The 16,267-nt window shown below is 32.4% G+C and overlaps 2 protein-coding genes across 2 annotated transcripts; both read left to right on the forward strand.

Moving 5' to 3' along the window:
* The first annotated feature begins 1,856 nt into the window (after positions 1-1,856).
* On the forward strand, positions 1,857-3,067 carry LOC140888692 (methyl jasmonate esterase 1-like). Its single transcript, XM_073296391.1, has 3 exons — positions 1,857-2,231; positions 2,513-2,644; positions 2,786-3,067. The coding sequence occupies exons 1-3, from the start codon at positions 1,857-1,859 to the stop codon at positions 3,065-3,067; spliced, it is 789 nt and encodes a 262-aa protein (XP_073152492.1).
* A 5,444-nt stretch (positions 3,068-8,511) lies between these two features.
* Positions 8,512-10,167, forward strand: LOC140892506 (uncharacterized). The gene is made up of 2 exons (XM_073301428.1): positions 8,512-8,633; positions 8,813-10,167. The coding sequence occupies exon 2, from the start codon at positions 8,835-8,837 to the stop codon at positions 9,840-9,842; it is 1,008 nt and encodes a 335-aa protein (XP_073157529.1). The 5' UTR covers positions 8,512-8,633; positions 8,813-8,834; the 3' UTR covers positions 9,843-10,167.
* Positions 10,168-16,267: the final 6,100 nt, after the last annotated feature.

Raw genomic sequence — 16,267 nt, forward strand, 5'->3', positions numbered from 1 at the left:
GTTCTAAAAAGTGTGAAACGCATCGAAGCGTGAAAGTAAGCAAGCGTATGTGGTATTAATACGAGCTTAAACGTAAAATTTTAAATATCTAACACAAATTAATGGAGTAAATAATGCCTAAATATAATAAATTTAACTAGAATGCATTGATTTTTTGCCAAAGTCTAATTCAATTTATTATATCATTCATTTTATATCAGTTATCATCAAATACAAATTCAATTTAACTAGGCTACTTTAAAATATTAGTATTAATATTCTTCAATATGTACTGCATATACTCATCATTGGTACACTTAACTATCCAAGATTGTACAATTTTTACATTGCTAGCATTACTTACTAATAAATTTAATAATTCATGTTCTTTCTTCGTGTTATTAATCACTTTTGGTATTTTAAAAAATTGCACTTAAGCGTATTTAATTACACTTAATATGATCAACATGTGTTTGACTGTTTTTAGCCGAAACGAGTTTTTTACCGTTTTTAGCTGAAACGAGGCGTTTTGGAGAAGTTTCAAGCTTAAACAAGATTAAACGAGGTTTAATCAAGTTTTTTAGAACACTGATATATACTAACACAAACAATTTATAAAATACACTTCAAATATGGATTTCATAGGTTTATATAAGGAATTAAATTTAGTTCGGTAAAAGAGGGCCATTGCATCAATGTTTTTATAACCGATTCGATGATCGAACCGTGTTATTTTTAAATAATGATCCAATCGATTGGATCATTTAATCGGACGGTCGAATCGGAACATCGTTTATATAATATAATATAATTAATAATATTTTTTGAATTTTAAAAACCCAAAAGATGGATATAAATAGACAAAAAAAATTACCATGACTTGAAAACTAAATAAATATATAAATATATTCAAAATATCAATTATATTTATACAATTTTAAATAATTAATTAATTAAGTTTAAAAAATATAATATTACTAAAATAATATTTTTAATTAAATATAAATTCCAAATAATCAGGTATATATATAACAAAATATTTAAATTGGAAGTTTTAAAATAAAATAAATTATTAAATTGACAGTTTTAAAAATAAAATCTTAATATTTTGAAAAAAATTCAGAAAACCCGTTTTTCGATTCTCAATTAGTTTTGATCGGTTCTGGCCAATTGGACTATTAAAACCGTTTTTTGCATGTTTCAAATCGGATCGATTATCGATCGAACAGGCCGGTCCAATCATATTTTGAAAAACATGGGATTGCAGGAATGTAAGTTGGTAAGGCCCAACACAAGAACATTTATATGTTGTTGTTATTATTGATATTATCATTATTATAGTCATTATCATTCTCGCGGGTCTCGCCGATGGTTACAATAATTTATTATCGAAGAATGAAATGATTTTGTTTGCTAATCAACTTACAAGAATATAGGTACGTTTTTCATTAATATCTAATCTCTTGAATGTGTGTGTGTCAGGGCTTTTGGTATTTCGAATCCAAAACTATACATTTTAAACTTTATATAAAATGTTACTATCATCACATAGTAATATTGTTATACACACACTATGTGAAGCAATGTACATGGAAACAAAGCTATCAATTATAACAAAACTTATGTTTTGTGGGTTTAGTTATGTACAATGGCCTGCACACAAGCCAACGATGGAGCTTGTCATTTTGCTCCTGCCAACATTCTATCTACTCCGGCTTGGAAATGCTATAAATTCTGGTTGATATCATGATGAAAGGATCTGAACTTGTTAAGAAAATCGATCGAGTGTAAAATTTAAACATGTGTAGTTCTCATACATAGTAAAATTTAGACAACAGTGGAAGGGTGGGGAAGAAATTAAAGTACAAGAAGCAATTATGGAAGGGATTTATAAGAAGCAAAAACACATCGTGTTGATTCATGGGGCATGCCATGGTGCATGGTGTTGGTACAAAGTCATGACGCAGCTGAGATCCCAAGGCCACCATGTGACCGCTCTCGACATGGCGGCTGCCGGAGCCAACACCAAACCTTTGGCAGAGGTGACTACTTTCTCGGACTATTCGCGGCCGCTGATGGAGTTCATGGAGGCTTTGCCGGAGGAGGAGAGGGTGGTTCTTGTTGGGCATAGCATGGGTGGGATTAATATATCTCTTGCCATGGAAAAATACCCCAATAAAATCGATGTTGCTGTCTTTGTCACTGCCTTTATGCCCGGCCCTAACCTCAATGTCCATGCTATTCGTCAAGAGGTAAATTGTAACTATACTCATACATGTCACATATATTAATTGAGTGAAAAAATCGTATGTAACATACAATGATGTTACACCAATCATTTCTTGGCATGTATCTGGTGGAGAGAAAAATTGAACTTTGTTGCAGTGAGATAAGAAACACATGTCAAAAAGTGATTAGTGTACATACAATGTTATACTAATTTGTAACCGATGATTTTCTACCATTAATTGGATTCGACGTTGAAAGTAATGTAGAAGACATGATGCCATGTTTTTGTTGGATATGAATACAGCACGATAGGCAAATGGAGACATTTTTGGACTCCCAAGTATCGTTTAGCAATGGAGAGGACAAGCCTCCCACCTCCTTCCTCTTTGGCCCAAAGTTTTTGTCCACTCACTTGTACCAACTTTCTCCTCCCGAGGTAACCACATTCATTTCAATATTAATATATATAAAAGTTGTATTCTTTATCTTGAATAAAACAATCCAAACAAATTCTTGGCCTTTAATTGTCATGCTTGTACTTGTGCGTTTTGAACTTGTTGGGTACATGTACCTGCAGGATTTGACTCTGGCAATATCCTTGGTGAGACCCATAGGACGTTATCAGGATGCTCCCGATCTATTGGAAGAAACTCGTCTGTCGGAAGAATATTACGGCTCGGTTCGACGCGTTTACGTGGTTTGCGAGCAGGATTATGTCTTAAGGAAAGAATACCAAGAGTGGATGATTGAAAACAATCCGACAGATGAGGTGAAGATGATTCGTGATGCGGACCATATGGTAATGTTCTCTAAACCCCAAGAATTGTGCCTTTGCCTTCAACAAATCATGGGAAACTAATGTTGTCCCACTCCCAGTCCAACGACTTCATTCTGTATTATGATTGAATTTTTATATACAATTGAAGAAAATTGTTGTTTTTATTAAATAAAAGCAATAAATGATACACCAAGGTTACAGTAATTATCCACACGCATATTTAATAATAAAAATTTGTATTTATTTTTGTTTTGGGGTATAGTAAAATATTATTAATATATCATTTGGTAGCTAAAATTTATGCTCAATCTTTTTGGTCATATAAATAGACAATTCAATTTTATCAAACATTTGAGATTTTTTATATAGAATATTAAAATTAGAATTTGAAGAATTGATTGCTAAATTTATTATTTTTAATTTATTTTTGACGTGTGTCCCGCCGAACCTACCATCATGTTTGATTGGGTTGAAATTTTTCCGACTAGCCAAATGATGGGCCAGCCGCGCGATCTAAAGTAGGTTGGGCCGGTCAGCCCATTTTAACATCTTTAATTTCCGGTGTGATTGATTTGAAAACTCTATTTTTGAAGTGAAATTATTTTTAAAAAAAATTACACAATTATTCATCCAAATTTGTCCTCGGCCTTCCGTTCGCGCTAGATGGATGTAGGCCTTTTGGGAAAAGACAACACTATACATTGTAATATGGGCTGAGCCCAATACATAATAAAAAGTAGCTCAAATATAATGCGGCCTCGATGTAATAAAACCTGAATTTTTTTGATAATCCAAGCCCAGTCCAACAAACCTCAAAGCTGTGGATTGTCCAAATTAATTAGGACGCTTTTGTTGTCTTCTTCAATTTTGTAATTTAGTACTTTTTTTCAAAGTACACATAAGTGTTACAATAATTTGAAACTCATATCTATTTCTATTCTGTTGCATTAGTATCGCGAAACAAAATATTGTATTATATGCTCTATATTGTTGTCTTATTCTATTTTGTAATTTCTCTTCCGTTGCCTTTTTTATTTATTTATTTAATGGGTAGCATAAGAAGAGCGTAAATAATACTTTTTGTGCTCGTTTAATTTTGCAAGAAAATCTCATAATAATCATTTTTTAAAAGTATTTTCAAATACAACCTTAATATATTCATTAATCTCGATAATCCAATTAGTCGTTTGATGGCGATCTCTCGAGATTCGGGTCTTTTTAAACAAGAATAAAAAAGGTATTTGAAAAATGTAAAAATAATTGAGAACATAAACGGTAAAAGGACTTACAGTGCATGTACGTGAGAATCAAAGAGTGAATAATTGACTGAATTATTATTATTATTATTATGGTATTGGCATGGAAGCACATAAATTGGACCGTACTCGGGGGGAAAAAAAGTGAATGAAGCGGGTTATGTTTTATGGACCCAAGAAAAGACTATTTGCCGCATAAAGGGAGACAACAACCGGGCCATTTAGAATGTGGATTGAATCGAATCATTCCCCCTTTACACATTCAATTCAACTCACACCTATTCTTCATTATATTTTTTTAGAGAAAAATAGTTTTATTGACTATTTAACTTATCTACTTTTAGTTTTGGTTCATTAACTTTTAAAAATTTGGTTTTCGTACACTTAATTTTAATTTTTGACTATTTTAGACTGGCTAACGGAAGACGTGTCACCAGAAAATGTTGACACGTTGAGTTGCACGTTACCAATTGAACTAAAATAGTCGAAAATTAAAAGTGAGTGTACCAAAACCAAACTTTGAAAAGTTAATGGACCCAAACCAAAAAATAGGCAAGTTCATGGACTAAAAAAATCAGTTTTCCTTTTTTTTACATTAATTTTACCATTGAAATAGTTATTTCATTTTCATAGCCTAGTAAGCATACATGCACAAAACCCATGAAAAAAAAAAGGATTGTGAAAGAAAAATATTACATATATATTTACGATAAAAGGTGGTTTGGTGATTTAATAATCGAAAGTGACATGGCAAGAATGTTGAATAGTGTGGAGTAATGAAGTTTGCGAGGCGCATGCAAGAAGAGAATAGAAGGAGAGAATATTATCTGCCCCAGCTGCCCGGCCACCACCATTCTCAAGTCCTTTTCTGCTGCCCCACCACCACACACACACACACACATAATTCAAATAAAGTACGTACCAATATAATTTTATGTATTCAAATTGTAAAGTTACTTATATATATATTTTTTGGTTGAGGTTGTGTTTCCGGACGGCACGCGCGGTCAGGTCAGGTCAGTTCAGGTGTAAGTATTTATCTATCAATCTATATGATTTATTCCTTCAATTATATGCAACAGTCTTAGTTTCAGTACTGCCATGCATTCAAACTTATGACATTTTTTATATTAACAGATATATATTTAATCATATATAGGCGAAATATAGAATATTTGAAATATTGCTTGGGATCGAGATCGATGTTTAAGGGTTACGAATGAACAACGAAATAAAATTGATTAACAAATGGAGGAAAAAATAAGCTAAAATGATAATTCAGAGTGTTACGTACGTACGTTCGGTCTCTCCATTTATGGATGTGAAAACAAGCATGTTATTTTGGTTATGGTGGTCGTTTTCTTGGTTAGCTTTTTTCTCACTCTCTTCGTTTTCACACACCTTTGTTTCAGTCTAGGTCTCGGGTTTCACACTTCCACATGATTCATCTCCAAACATGTACATTTCGTTACATTTGTTTCAAACTAATTAATTAATAAAGGATTTTTTTTAAAGAATCGTTTTTAATTAATTTGTGCATGTGGCTGAATATTTTTTAGTCTAAACAATTTCATATATGTGTCGTGTTTGTGTATTTGAGAATTTGGTTATTTATATGACCAAAATTTAGTCTTAGTACTCTTTTTTTTTTTTTCAATTTGAAGTAGTGATTTCGGTCATTTGTCCACGGAAATGCGGACTTGATATCGTACAATCAGCAATATTTGACGTCATGTTAACGCCGCTCAACACCATATCAGAGAAAATACTAAAATCGGAGGAAAATAAAAAAAAATAGCAAAGTTACGATGAAATTTGACTTCTTAAAGGACTAAAATCATATTGAAACCAATATTGAAAATAAAAATTTCAAATTTTTCTACTTCGAAAAAATAATTTTCAATTTTCCTAAATATTGAATTTGTGCACAAAATAGCATCCAAAGTAGTATTTTTCAGTTGGTTCTAATATTTTATGTTGATCAAAATTTTCAAATATTATTAGATTTTCGTATATTGATAATCCATTGGGGTCCTTAATTTTTCTCGGCATTATCACCAATTAATATTGGTATCATACGTTATATTTGACCGGAAGCTTTTCATGCATTGACTGTATAGTGGTCAGTGAATAAAATAATTATGGGTGTTGAGTGAGTGGATAAATCGATCAAATATATTCAAATCAAGCATATTCCTGTAATATATATATATATATATATATATATATATATATATATATATAAACAATATAGATAATTATAGAAAAATATTAATGTTAGAACCTAATTATAAAAGTTAAAAAGCTTGTCATAATTAAACTCATTCGATACATTGATCTATATTAGTTTAAGCTAATTAATGAGAGAAAAGTTTGGAGTCAGTTTGAATATAGAAATGCTAGTAACAGCCAATAAACATTTTTTTTGGGATCACTTGCGTCTTTTTTTGGATCACATTCAATAAACTTTTAATTTTTTTTTTGGCTAAAATAAACTTTTAATTGAACTAATTTGTACAGAAGAAAAAAAAATGTCTAAGTTGGTCTAGCCTGATTTCAATTTTTATTATTTAAATTGTAAAATTTTAGTTTTAGTTCGATATATATATATATTTTTTTTCAATTTTAGTTAATTTTAATGTAAAACTGTTGATTTGACACCACATGATTTTCGTTGAAAAAGGTTGAAATGGCAAAAACAAGCGAACATATTAAACTAAAGTTAAAATTTAACTATTTAAAGGAATTGGCCAACATACATTACCAAAGGTGCAAATTTCCCCGGGGGCAAAAAGATTTTAAATTAAAAAATTCCTTAACTCGCTCTATAAACCCTAATATGTGCTAATTTCCAATTCTCTACACAACAAATAGACCTTAATTTTCATTTTTATTTTTTTGAAAAAGGGCCTTCATTGGGTGTATAATTAGTTTCTTTTTAAGGCCATAAAGATCATGTTATATATTTATTAATCTCACATATCGTTATTTGATTTAATCCCAAGAAAAAAAAGTTGTTACTACTTGATAATTGACATCATAATGTGACACACGAACGTGGATTGATTCAAGCACACGCACAATCAAAATAAAGCTGCACACAAACAAACAAATTATGAACTATCTAGCTAGCTAGCTAGCACAATGAATCTCCCTCGTGTTGCAAAAAAAGTGGCATTATAATTTGTAATCATACTTGGTTGATCGTGTGTTCGATTAATTTTTGTAATCGATTAATCTGCGGGTGAAGCCAAATTGAAGCCATAAGTTTCGGGCCATTAATTAGGTGCAGTTCCAGGCTAGTAATTGAGGGTGGTGGGGACATATTCTTTATACGTATAACTCCTTTAAACTCGAAACTTGCTATATTAATTTGTTTCCAATTCTTGGATTGAAAGTGCCTGCTAGTGCTATACATAATACACTGTTCATTAATTAAGCAAATTTCTTCATCTCGATAATTTTATATACAAGAATATAAAAAATATATATATGTATATCAGTGTGCCGCATGTGTTATCGGGTACACCACATGGGATTCGACAATTCCCTGAGAAGCTTTATTTGGATTGATTTCGACAACTACACGACAATTTTAGTGTTATTTTCCTATGCTAAACATGCATTGATTTCCACTCCTTTTTAAAGTGTTTGTGTTTATATATATTGTTAGAAACAGATATATACTTCAAATATTATTTGCATATATGCGTATGAAGATCAGTAAAAGAATAATTACATATAATGTTGTACTAGGCATTATAATGGGGCGCAAATTTGTGATAAAAGACATAATATGACATAGAAATAAAGACATTTGGTGGAAGGAAAAAAATTTAATCTGGTCGCGGATCGTCGACCTATTTAGGGGAAAAAAATGTCTCGTGACTAGTAATTGCTCAATTCGTTGGTTTCTAATGTTCTAGTAATTTTCTATTATTTATTAGGTTAAATATCTAGAAACCATTTTGGCATGTGAGGAAAAAAAATGATTGAAACCAAATGTTTGTGAGCTGCATGACAGTTGCTAAGTACGCACATGAAAATATAATCCAATTAGCTAGTTTTATATTATTAAGTCAGCATATATATATATATATGGTGAGATCAATGTTATTAAGTCAGCATATGTGAGAATATAATATATGAAATGAATGTAAAATCAATTACAAAAAGAAATTAATAAATAAATATAATGTACGTTACTGATCCAAAAAACAAAAAGACTAAGTTTTTGTTTTCGAAACTAGACAAAGTAGCTTGTCCCTTTGCGTTGTTACATCCTATATAAAAGATTTTCTCTCCTAACTTCTTCTGTTCCTCTACCTTCCCCCATAAATTTTTGGCTCAACAAATCAAAACCCTTTATTTTCAACTGAAAAGAAACAAAGGTAAAGCTCCCATTTTCATGTTTCCTTATCCCTCTTTTCTCACAATCACGAGTAAACCATAAAAACAAACACAAAAAAACCCTAGCTATGTAGCAACTTTCTTCGTCTTTTTTCTACTAAAAAAAAGACTAATAAATATCTGCTTTTTTAATTTCTTGGTTCTTTTTGAATTTTTGTAGATCTACAAAGAACAGAACAAAGATGATTCAAGAGCTTCTCGGGGGAGGCAATGTTGGATTGATCGGCGGAGAAAGAACCAAAATTTCTAAACCTAATGGAGGATTTCTTGATGGCTCGGTTTCTCCATCGCCGTCCGGTACTCCGTCGCCCTCTTCTTCTGCTGCTGGAGCGGCCGCCAATGCGGCGGCGGCTTCCATGGAGAATCTGAGATGCCCGCGATGCGATTCTTCCAACACGAAATTTTGCTATTACAACAACTACAACCTCACTCAGCCACGCCATTTCTGCAAGACTTGCCGCCGCTACTGGACTAAAGGTGGGGCCTTGCGCAACGTTCCCATCGGAGGCGGATGCCGGAAGAACAAGAGCACCGCCATAGCAGCGGCGGTCGGGAAGTCTTCGGCTGCCGGAAAGTTGAAATCTTTCTCACCGGAGATGGGGAAAGCAGCCTTTTTCAGTGGATTTGATCAGCAAGCTGATCATGCTTTCAGTACTCAAAGCCCTATCTTATGGGCCACCCCTCAAAACTCCCACATACTTTCTTTACTAAGAGCAAACCAAAACCCTAGCCCTAATCCACTCTCCAATCCTGGAAAAGAAGATCAAGGTGGTTTCTTTGGATCACACTTGGTGACAGATTGTTCCATTCCCAATGGCGGGTTTCACTCTCGGGCCTTGGGATTCGACACTCTAGGCCCGATCCAAGTTCCATCTATCGGCCACTCTAATTCTTTCCACAGACACAATATTCAGCTCCAAGAAGCTCAACCAAACCAACCCATTATCCTTGGTGAAGTTCAAAACAATGGGATTCAAGAACTTTATCAAAAGCTCAGATCTTCAACAAATTTTTACCCTGATAACGCACCGCCGCTGATTCTTGGAAGCATGGTTTCTTCGGCTTCTTCTTCCTCCTCCATTTTCGAGTCGGCGCCCATCGCGGCCGGAGCTGAAATGGGCTTCTGCAATTCAACTATTTCTTGGCCGACTGATCTTCATCTACCCACTACAAATGGTGCATATCCTTAAGCGATCAAATCCCTTTTTTTTACCACTAATTATATACTGCACGGAACCGCTTAATTATATGCGCCCATGACTTAATCATCTTTTGATCATAAAGTTTATAAAGGGTAGTACTCCATATAAACTTTATTATCGAACGATAATTAACTAATGCGGTGAATTTCAAATATTCGTGTAGTGTATAATAATATATCATCATCGATATATATACTTCATTAATTTCACTTACGAAGATATATATATATATATATATAGCTAGGGTTTGGGGTTATTATTTTGCTTTTCTTTTGGAGTGTGGTATATCATATAAGGGTGGATTTAGCATCAATGTTTTTCCCTTTTAGTTAAGTACTAAGTGTGTTTAATTAGTTTATGGTGTGTTGTAATTGTGAGGGGTGTGGGAGAATTTTTAGATGTTTAGTTGTTATCTCTGCATGGTTTATGCTGTAGATTTGATATTATATTATAAAATTAAATTAGTGGGAGTATTATTAGTTTAATCATTAATTTTGTTTTGTTTATTGCATGATGCTCAATCCGCCAATCCTACAATTTTCTTGATTTGTGAGAAGATTCACATTACACAAAGAAGATTTGGACTAACGCAAATATCTTAAAATATAATTTAATATATAATCGTCTGCCGAGTGCATTTCTTAAAAATATATATAATGCAAGCAATTATATATAACTGTCTCGGATTTTTATTTAATTTAATTTATATTTATATTTTCAATTAGTTCACAATTATGTGTGTGTCTATATGTCAGAAATCACCATTCCATTAATGTCGTGGTTCAATAAGAAGTAACTCATGATCTTGCAAATATTAATTTTATCAAGTTTTCGTACAAGACATGTCTCTAATCCCGAAGTTTATTAGTTGCACGTCAAAATATAACAACTACAGATTCTCATGTTATAAAAAAAATGTTTCAAAAATGTACTTGTTCAAAAGCACTCAATCATATTTTAAATATATATATATATATATTTGATATTATAATGAGCACCCATGATGTGCACTTTTGTGTGCACCGTTAACGTGGCATCCTCTACATCCAATAGGTGAACGTCACATCAGCAGGTGCACACATAAGTGCACATGATAGGTGTTCACCATATCAAAACTCTATATATATATATATATAATTTACTCAAAATATATATATATACATATTTTTCCTAGATTATGAATTAAATTTTTTTCCCTTCTCGTTAACTAATTTTGATAGCATAGTCTACGGTCTATGGAGTATCAAAATCGCAAAAAAAAAAAAAAACAATTACCATTCCAGAAATGCAATTTTCGTATTCCCTTAATTATATTAATATTACTTTTGAATATTATGATAGGGTTCAAACACATGTCATCCTATATATATATATATATATATACACTAAAGTACTATGTATATCATGTTATATAAATCATAAATGCAATGATAGAATCTTGTTGATATACTCAAAGATTTTAATTATCAGTTATGGAGACAATGTGAAGTAGGCGTGCTTTGAACAAACAGGAGAAGATTCTTGATTTGTCAAGCTTTTTCAATTATTATTATTATTATTATTATTATTATTATGAAAAGGTTTCTCAGAATCGAAAAATGTGATTCTCACAGTTGGAAGGAATCCTTCAAATATAGCAATCTGCAACCCAAAGAAAGTAAATTAATCTGTTTAATATATTAGGTCATATAATTAAATATATATCTTATATAGTACTTGGTGCTTTATATTAATTTTATTTCGATGCATATGAGTGTGAGGACCACATATACAGCACCAAGTGTCAACTGTCAACACCTATTAGAGTCCAGATAAGATCATATTATTGTACATCTTATGACACAAATCTTAATAATTAAATAGCGCGCCAACATAGTTCACACTTGACTTCACAGTACTAATTGAATCGTATACAGGGAAATGGATCGCCCTATTTCGTTTATATATTATTCACTTCTAACACACACGCATATATAGAATTTTCAAATGTGTTAAAACTCGTCGCAACGAACCCAGTCCATCACATAAAATAAATAGGTTGGATTTAAAATATCCTGAACTGTTATTGGCCGGTCTGCCTACACGCTTTCTCGTTTTGGCATCTTTATATTATGTATACATATAATATACAGGTAGATGAACAACATAGCAAATCTATATATATATATATATATTATATGTGTATCTATAATATCTCATTGGACCTAAGTTTCGGCCTTAATGGGCTTCGAGTAATCCATTGATTTTGGACTAGGCTGATTATAGGCCCTATAAACTTTTGGGCCAACAACAGGAACATGGGCTGTCTGTTTGAGTGAGTCATTGTTTCCAGAAGAGTATTATATGGTGTTTGTTACTTTGTTAGTGGTTACCGCTAGCATAAACAAACCCGCACAAGAATAAAAATATAAAATAATCTTTTTAATGTCAGTGTAATAGGGCCTTTTGTCTTTCCAAAGTATACGTTTTAAACTTTATAAAATGTTTAATTACATAAATTTTAAGTTCTTCTGTCATAATATAAAATCAAAATATTAGTTAAGCATTTAAATGAAATAAAATATCAAAAAGTAAAAAAGGAAAACAAGGAGAGAGAGAGAGTGTGTGTGGAAATGAAACAAAAGGTGTGGTTACAAGTGTGGTGATTATTTTCAAATTTAGATATGCACGAAACAAATTTTTTTTTTAGTGATCTAAAGCACGCGTGCTTTTACAGTTTTTTTTAAATAAAATTTGTTTTTTATTTTTGGTTTGGGAAAAAAGAACGTTTGTTTGGGATACATGTAAAAGAAATATGAGAAGAAATTAGAATTATGAAAGTTGTCAAAATGTTATTTTGCTTTTGCTCTTTGCTTTAAAAAAAAAAAGAAAAGTTATGCAGAGAAATCTCAATGAACAGGCACTACAACAAAAATGATTTTTAGCGGCGCGCAAATCCGCTATCCGCAGCGTGCATCGAACGCTGCATAATTAAAAGCTGTTGAAAATCATGGGCTATCGACAGCTCACAATGCACGCCGCGGTAATTCACATCGACCGCGCACAGAGCACGCCGCGAACACTCACATCGGCAGTGCACAATGCATGCCGCGGAAACTCACATGGACAGCGCACAAAAGCAAGCCGCGAAAACGCACATCAACAGCACGCAAAAGACGCCGCGAAAATTCATATCGGCAGCGCGCAATGCACGCCGCGAAAACTCACATCGATAGCGTGCAAAGCACGCTGCGAAAACACTATTAAAAGTAGAGATTTGCAATCACAAAAAAAAAATTGACACCACCGTTTATATAGTCATATATGTTTCAAATGTAACATAAAACTGCAACCAACAAAATATACTAATGAAAATGAAAAACTATAACAAAATATTCCAAATTTCATTCATGAAAAATAGAAAAATCATATCTTTTCAATTAAGCACAAATTTTTAACTATAAACACAAACTAGATACACATAACAATGATTAGAGTTTTAATTACACTCAAAGCGTTTTAATACACTCAAAGCAGTAGAATCTATATATCAATCACACAGAAGCTCCAACTTTCGATGATGAACGCCAACGCCCATTGCGCGCACTCTACTCGAGCTTCTTTGCCAAATACAGGGCTAATTGCATCATTTACAATGTTGTGTTTTGAGATTCAGGTGGACATTCTTCTATTTATTTCTGCAAATAAAAAAAGATAATATCTCAAAATAAAAATAAAAAAATTAGGTTGCCCATTTTTTCTTGTGAACTTCTGCAAATAATCAAAATTGTAATTTTCCTTGTGACCATTGAGCAAATTTGAATTCTAATTCAACGCAAGCATGAGTTAAAAATACATTATTTTTCAAGTTTCGAATCGAAGTCAAGCTAGCTCAATAAAACTATCAGTCTTAAATGTAAAACATGACTAATATATCCCTGGTCTTCATTCGTTTGAATATTCTTTAGGTTGTGTGACACGAATCAAAATGCAGAGGAAACTTATATTCTGAAATTAAAATAGAACAAAGTAAGAAATGTGAAAAATAGTGTGTAACCGACCCATATGAATTAGAAAGAGGGAATACAGTAGCTTCTGCTGGAACCAGAAGAGGGAATTAGATGCAATTGTCAATGACTAAGAATATCAAAGCAGATTTTTTGGATAGCTCATCCTCCACCTTCTAGTGGTAATCTTTAATCAGTTTAAACATTGTTTTCGTTTCCTTATTTGGCCTCTTCCTTCTGCTCAATCGACGACATGATGCGCCATGAAGCTCTGTGTTCACCGATTACATTCTTGTATCCAACGGAAAGTATGTTTCTCTCATCGACCGATGATTCAACATTTATTATTTTTGCAACTTTTTCATGCTCTCAACCATTTCTGAGAAGGAAATTAAATATGTAACAGTACCAATCAGCAGAACCAACAAAGTGGAAAAATTTGTTTGACCATTACCATTAGCAAAGCACAATTAAGTCACGTAGTCACAACTTTCCATCTACTGTAGACTTGTTAATTTTTAAGAGGAAAAAAAGTGGGAGGGGAGAAAGGCCTGCTTAAGATGTCAAAGAAAATTCAACATCCTAACAGTTTTCAAATGAACGAATAACTGAATTCGGAAAATAAACAGAGTAATCCTATCGGGAGATTTAATTTCTAGAAAACTAAAAGCATCAAGAACACGTAATTTTGGTATCAACCTTAATTTAAAATATCAGACAACCAGCACCATGCTACTTGAAATGAATAGCAAATCTTTATCAATGCTCAAAGATAGGCCTGGATCGACCTGTGAAAAAGCTACTGTATTAAAGATTACCGCCAGAAAGTAAGAAATTGTGAATCAGGTGACAAAGAAACAATGTTCTGAGATACTATGTTCTAAGGCTTCAAACTTAGTCAATCTTATTCCACAATAAATTTTTAAATCAAGAGACTTTGATAAAGAAACAATCTGGAAATATATTATCTAACTCAGAGAAGTATATCTTCTAATGCTTGTCATAAAATATATAAGATTCTCCTACTGCACAAGTAACCAAAACTGTATTTTTTCCAAACCTGAATGATGCCAATAATCAGTTTTCAACTCCCACAAGTAGAAGCAGCAGATATAAAATTGATAATTTCACAATTACAACATAAAACCACCCATCAAGGAACCAAAAACCAATGAAAAGGGGGAAGTGTGCAAATTACAATAAGAAGGGTGAACATATTTTGTGGCATACTACTTAATCTAAGTAACTTATAATTATAATAAAATCTGGACACCGTAAAAAACCTATCTTATTAATCAAAGATACGTATGATTTGTTTTCAACAATTGAACATATTTTTTGAAATGTAAAACAAACAATGTTGCATTAGTAATTTGCTTATTTATCCTTATTAATTCCTAAAAAGAAACTTAAAAGTCTCTAGAAATTTTTCGGGAAAATTCCTAAAAGTAAATAGTATGTCTTCCAGAACGGAACTTTATCACACTATACCAACATTTTATTAGTTCAGACCATGAATAAATCTTTACAAGACAAGGGCATAATTCAAGAATCTTTGCTATTATTTTTTTTGCTTTTCTAAAGAACGACCACTATCCAGTAAACAAAAAATAATAATTCTCCCTAACTTATTTTATTTACTAGTTAACAAACTTAGAAATAAGAACAATAAAAATCGTATCTCGAGCAATCAGAATTTTATGATCTTCTCCAAAAACCGCCAAAAACGGGAGACTATAAAATCTGGCTATCTCTAGGCATTAGATGGTCAACAAAATCATTAATCAGCCAAGGAACTGCGAACCAACTATTTTCTGAAAGCCATAATCATGAGGCTGTACAAAATAAATAGCACTAACAGAGGCAGTAAATAAGATTCAGCTCTTACCTTCATTGGGATCAAAATAAGTCCGAACTAACAGATGCTCAAGCCGTAGGTATCGTTCCGACTGCTCCTGTGTCACGAAAACCCATCACTTGGGTTTGCTTAATATAGCGCGTGTTGTATCAATTTCTCGAAGTTCAACCATTTCCAAAACGCATCATCAGAAAAAAAAAATACCCTGACAGGTCAAGGAAGTACAAAACGTACCAGCATAACGCCAAAAAAATGCAACATTATACAACATATGCAAACATGTCTATTGTGATAAAGTCATCTTTACAGGAAGATTCTTCTCCAACAAATTAAAACACTACCCTCGAGCAATTGTTTTCTAGAATCAAATTAGAACCATAGTAATTTCTAATAATGAAACCACACAAGAAAAAGCTGCAAAACAATTACGAGGAAACTTAGGACTTCAGCAATGAATTATGCTCCATGGCAGTGTGTATAATGTCAATATTGGAACTGGGTCGCAAAATTAAAAGAACCTAAATCAGCAACATTTATGTTCTCCACAGACTGCTGAAAAGCATAAAAAA

Source organism: Henckelia pumila, chromosome 3 (assembly GCF_033568475.1).
Source record: "Henckelia pumila isolate YLH828 chromosome 3, ASM3356847v2, whole genome shotgun sequence".
NCBI classification, from domain to species: domain Eukaryota; kingdom Viridiplantae; phylum Streptophyta; class Magnoliopsida; order Lamiales; family Gesneriaceae; genus Henckelia; species Henckelia pumila.

Coding starts and splice junctions, on each gene's coding strand:
- LOC140888692 (XM_073296391.1), top strand. CDS start 1,857: ATGGAAGGGATTTATAAGAAGCAAAAACACATCGTGTTGATTCATGGG. Junction 2,232..2,512: donor TCCATGCTATTCGTCAAGAG/GTAAATTGTAAC, acceptor ATATGAATACAG/CACGATAGGCAAATGGAGAC. Junction 2,645..2,785: donor ACCAACTTTCTCCTCCCGAG/GTAACCACATTC, acceptor ATGTACCTGCAG/GATTTGACTCTGGCAATATC.
- LOC140892506 (XM_073301428.1), top strand. CDS start 8,835: ATGATTCAAGAGCTTCTCGGGGGAGGCAATGTTGGATTGATCGGCGGA.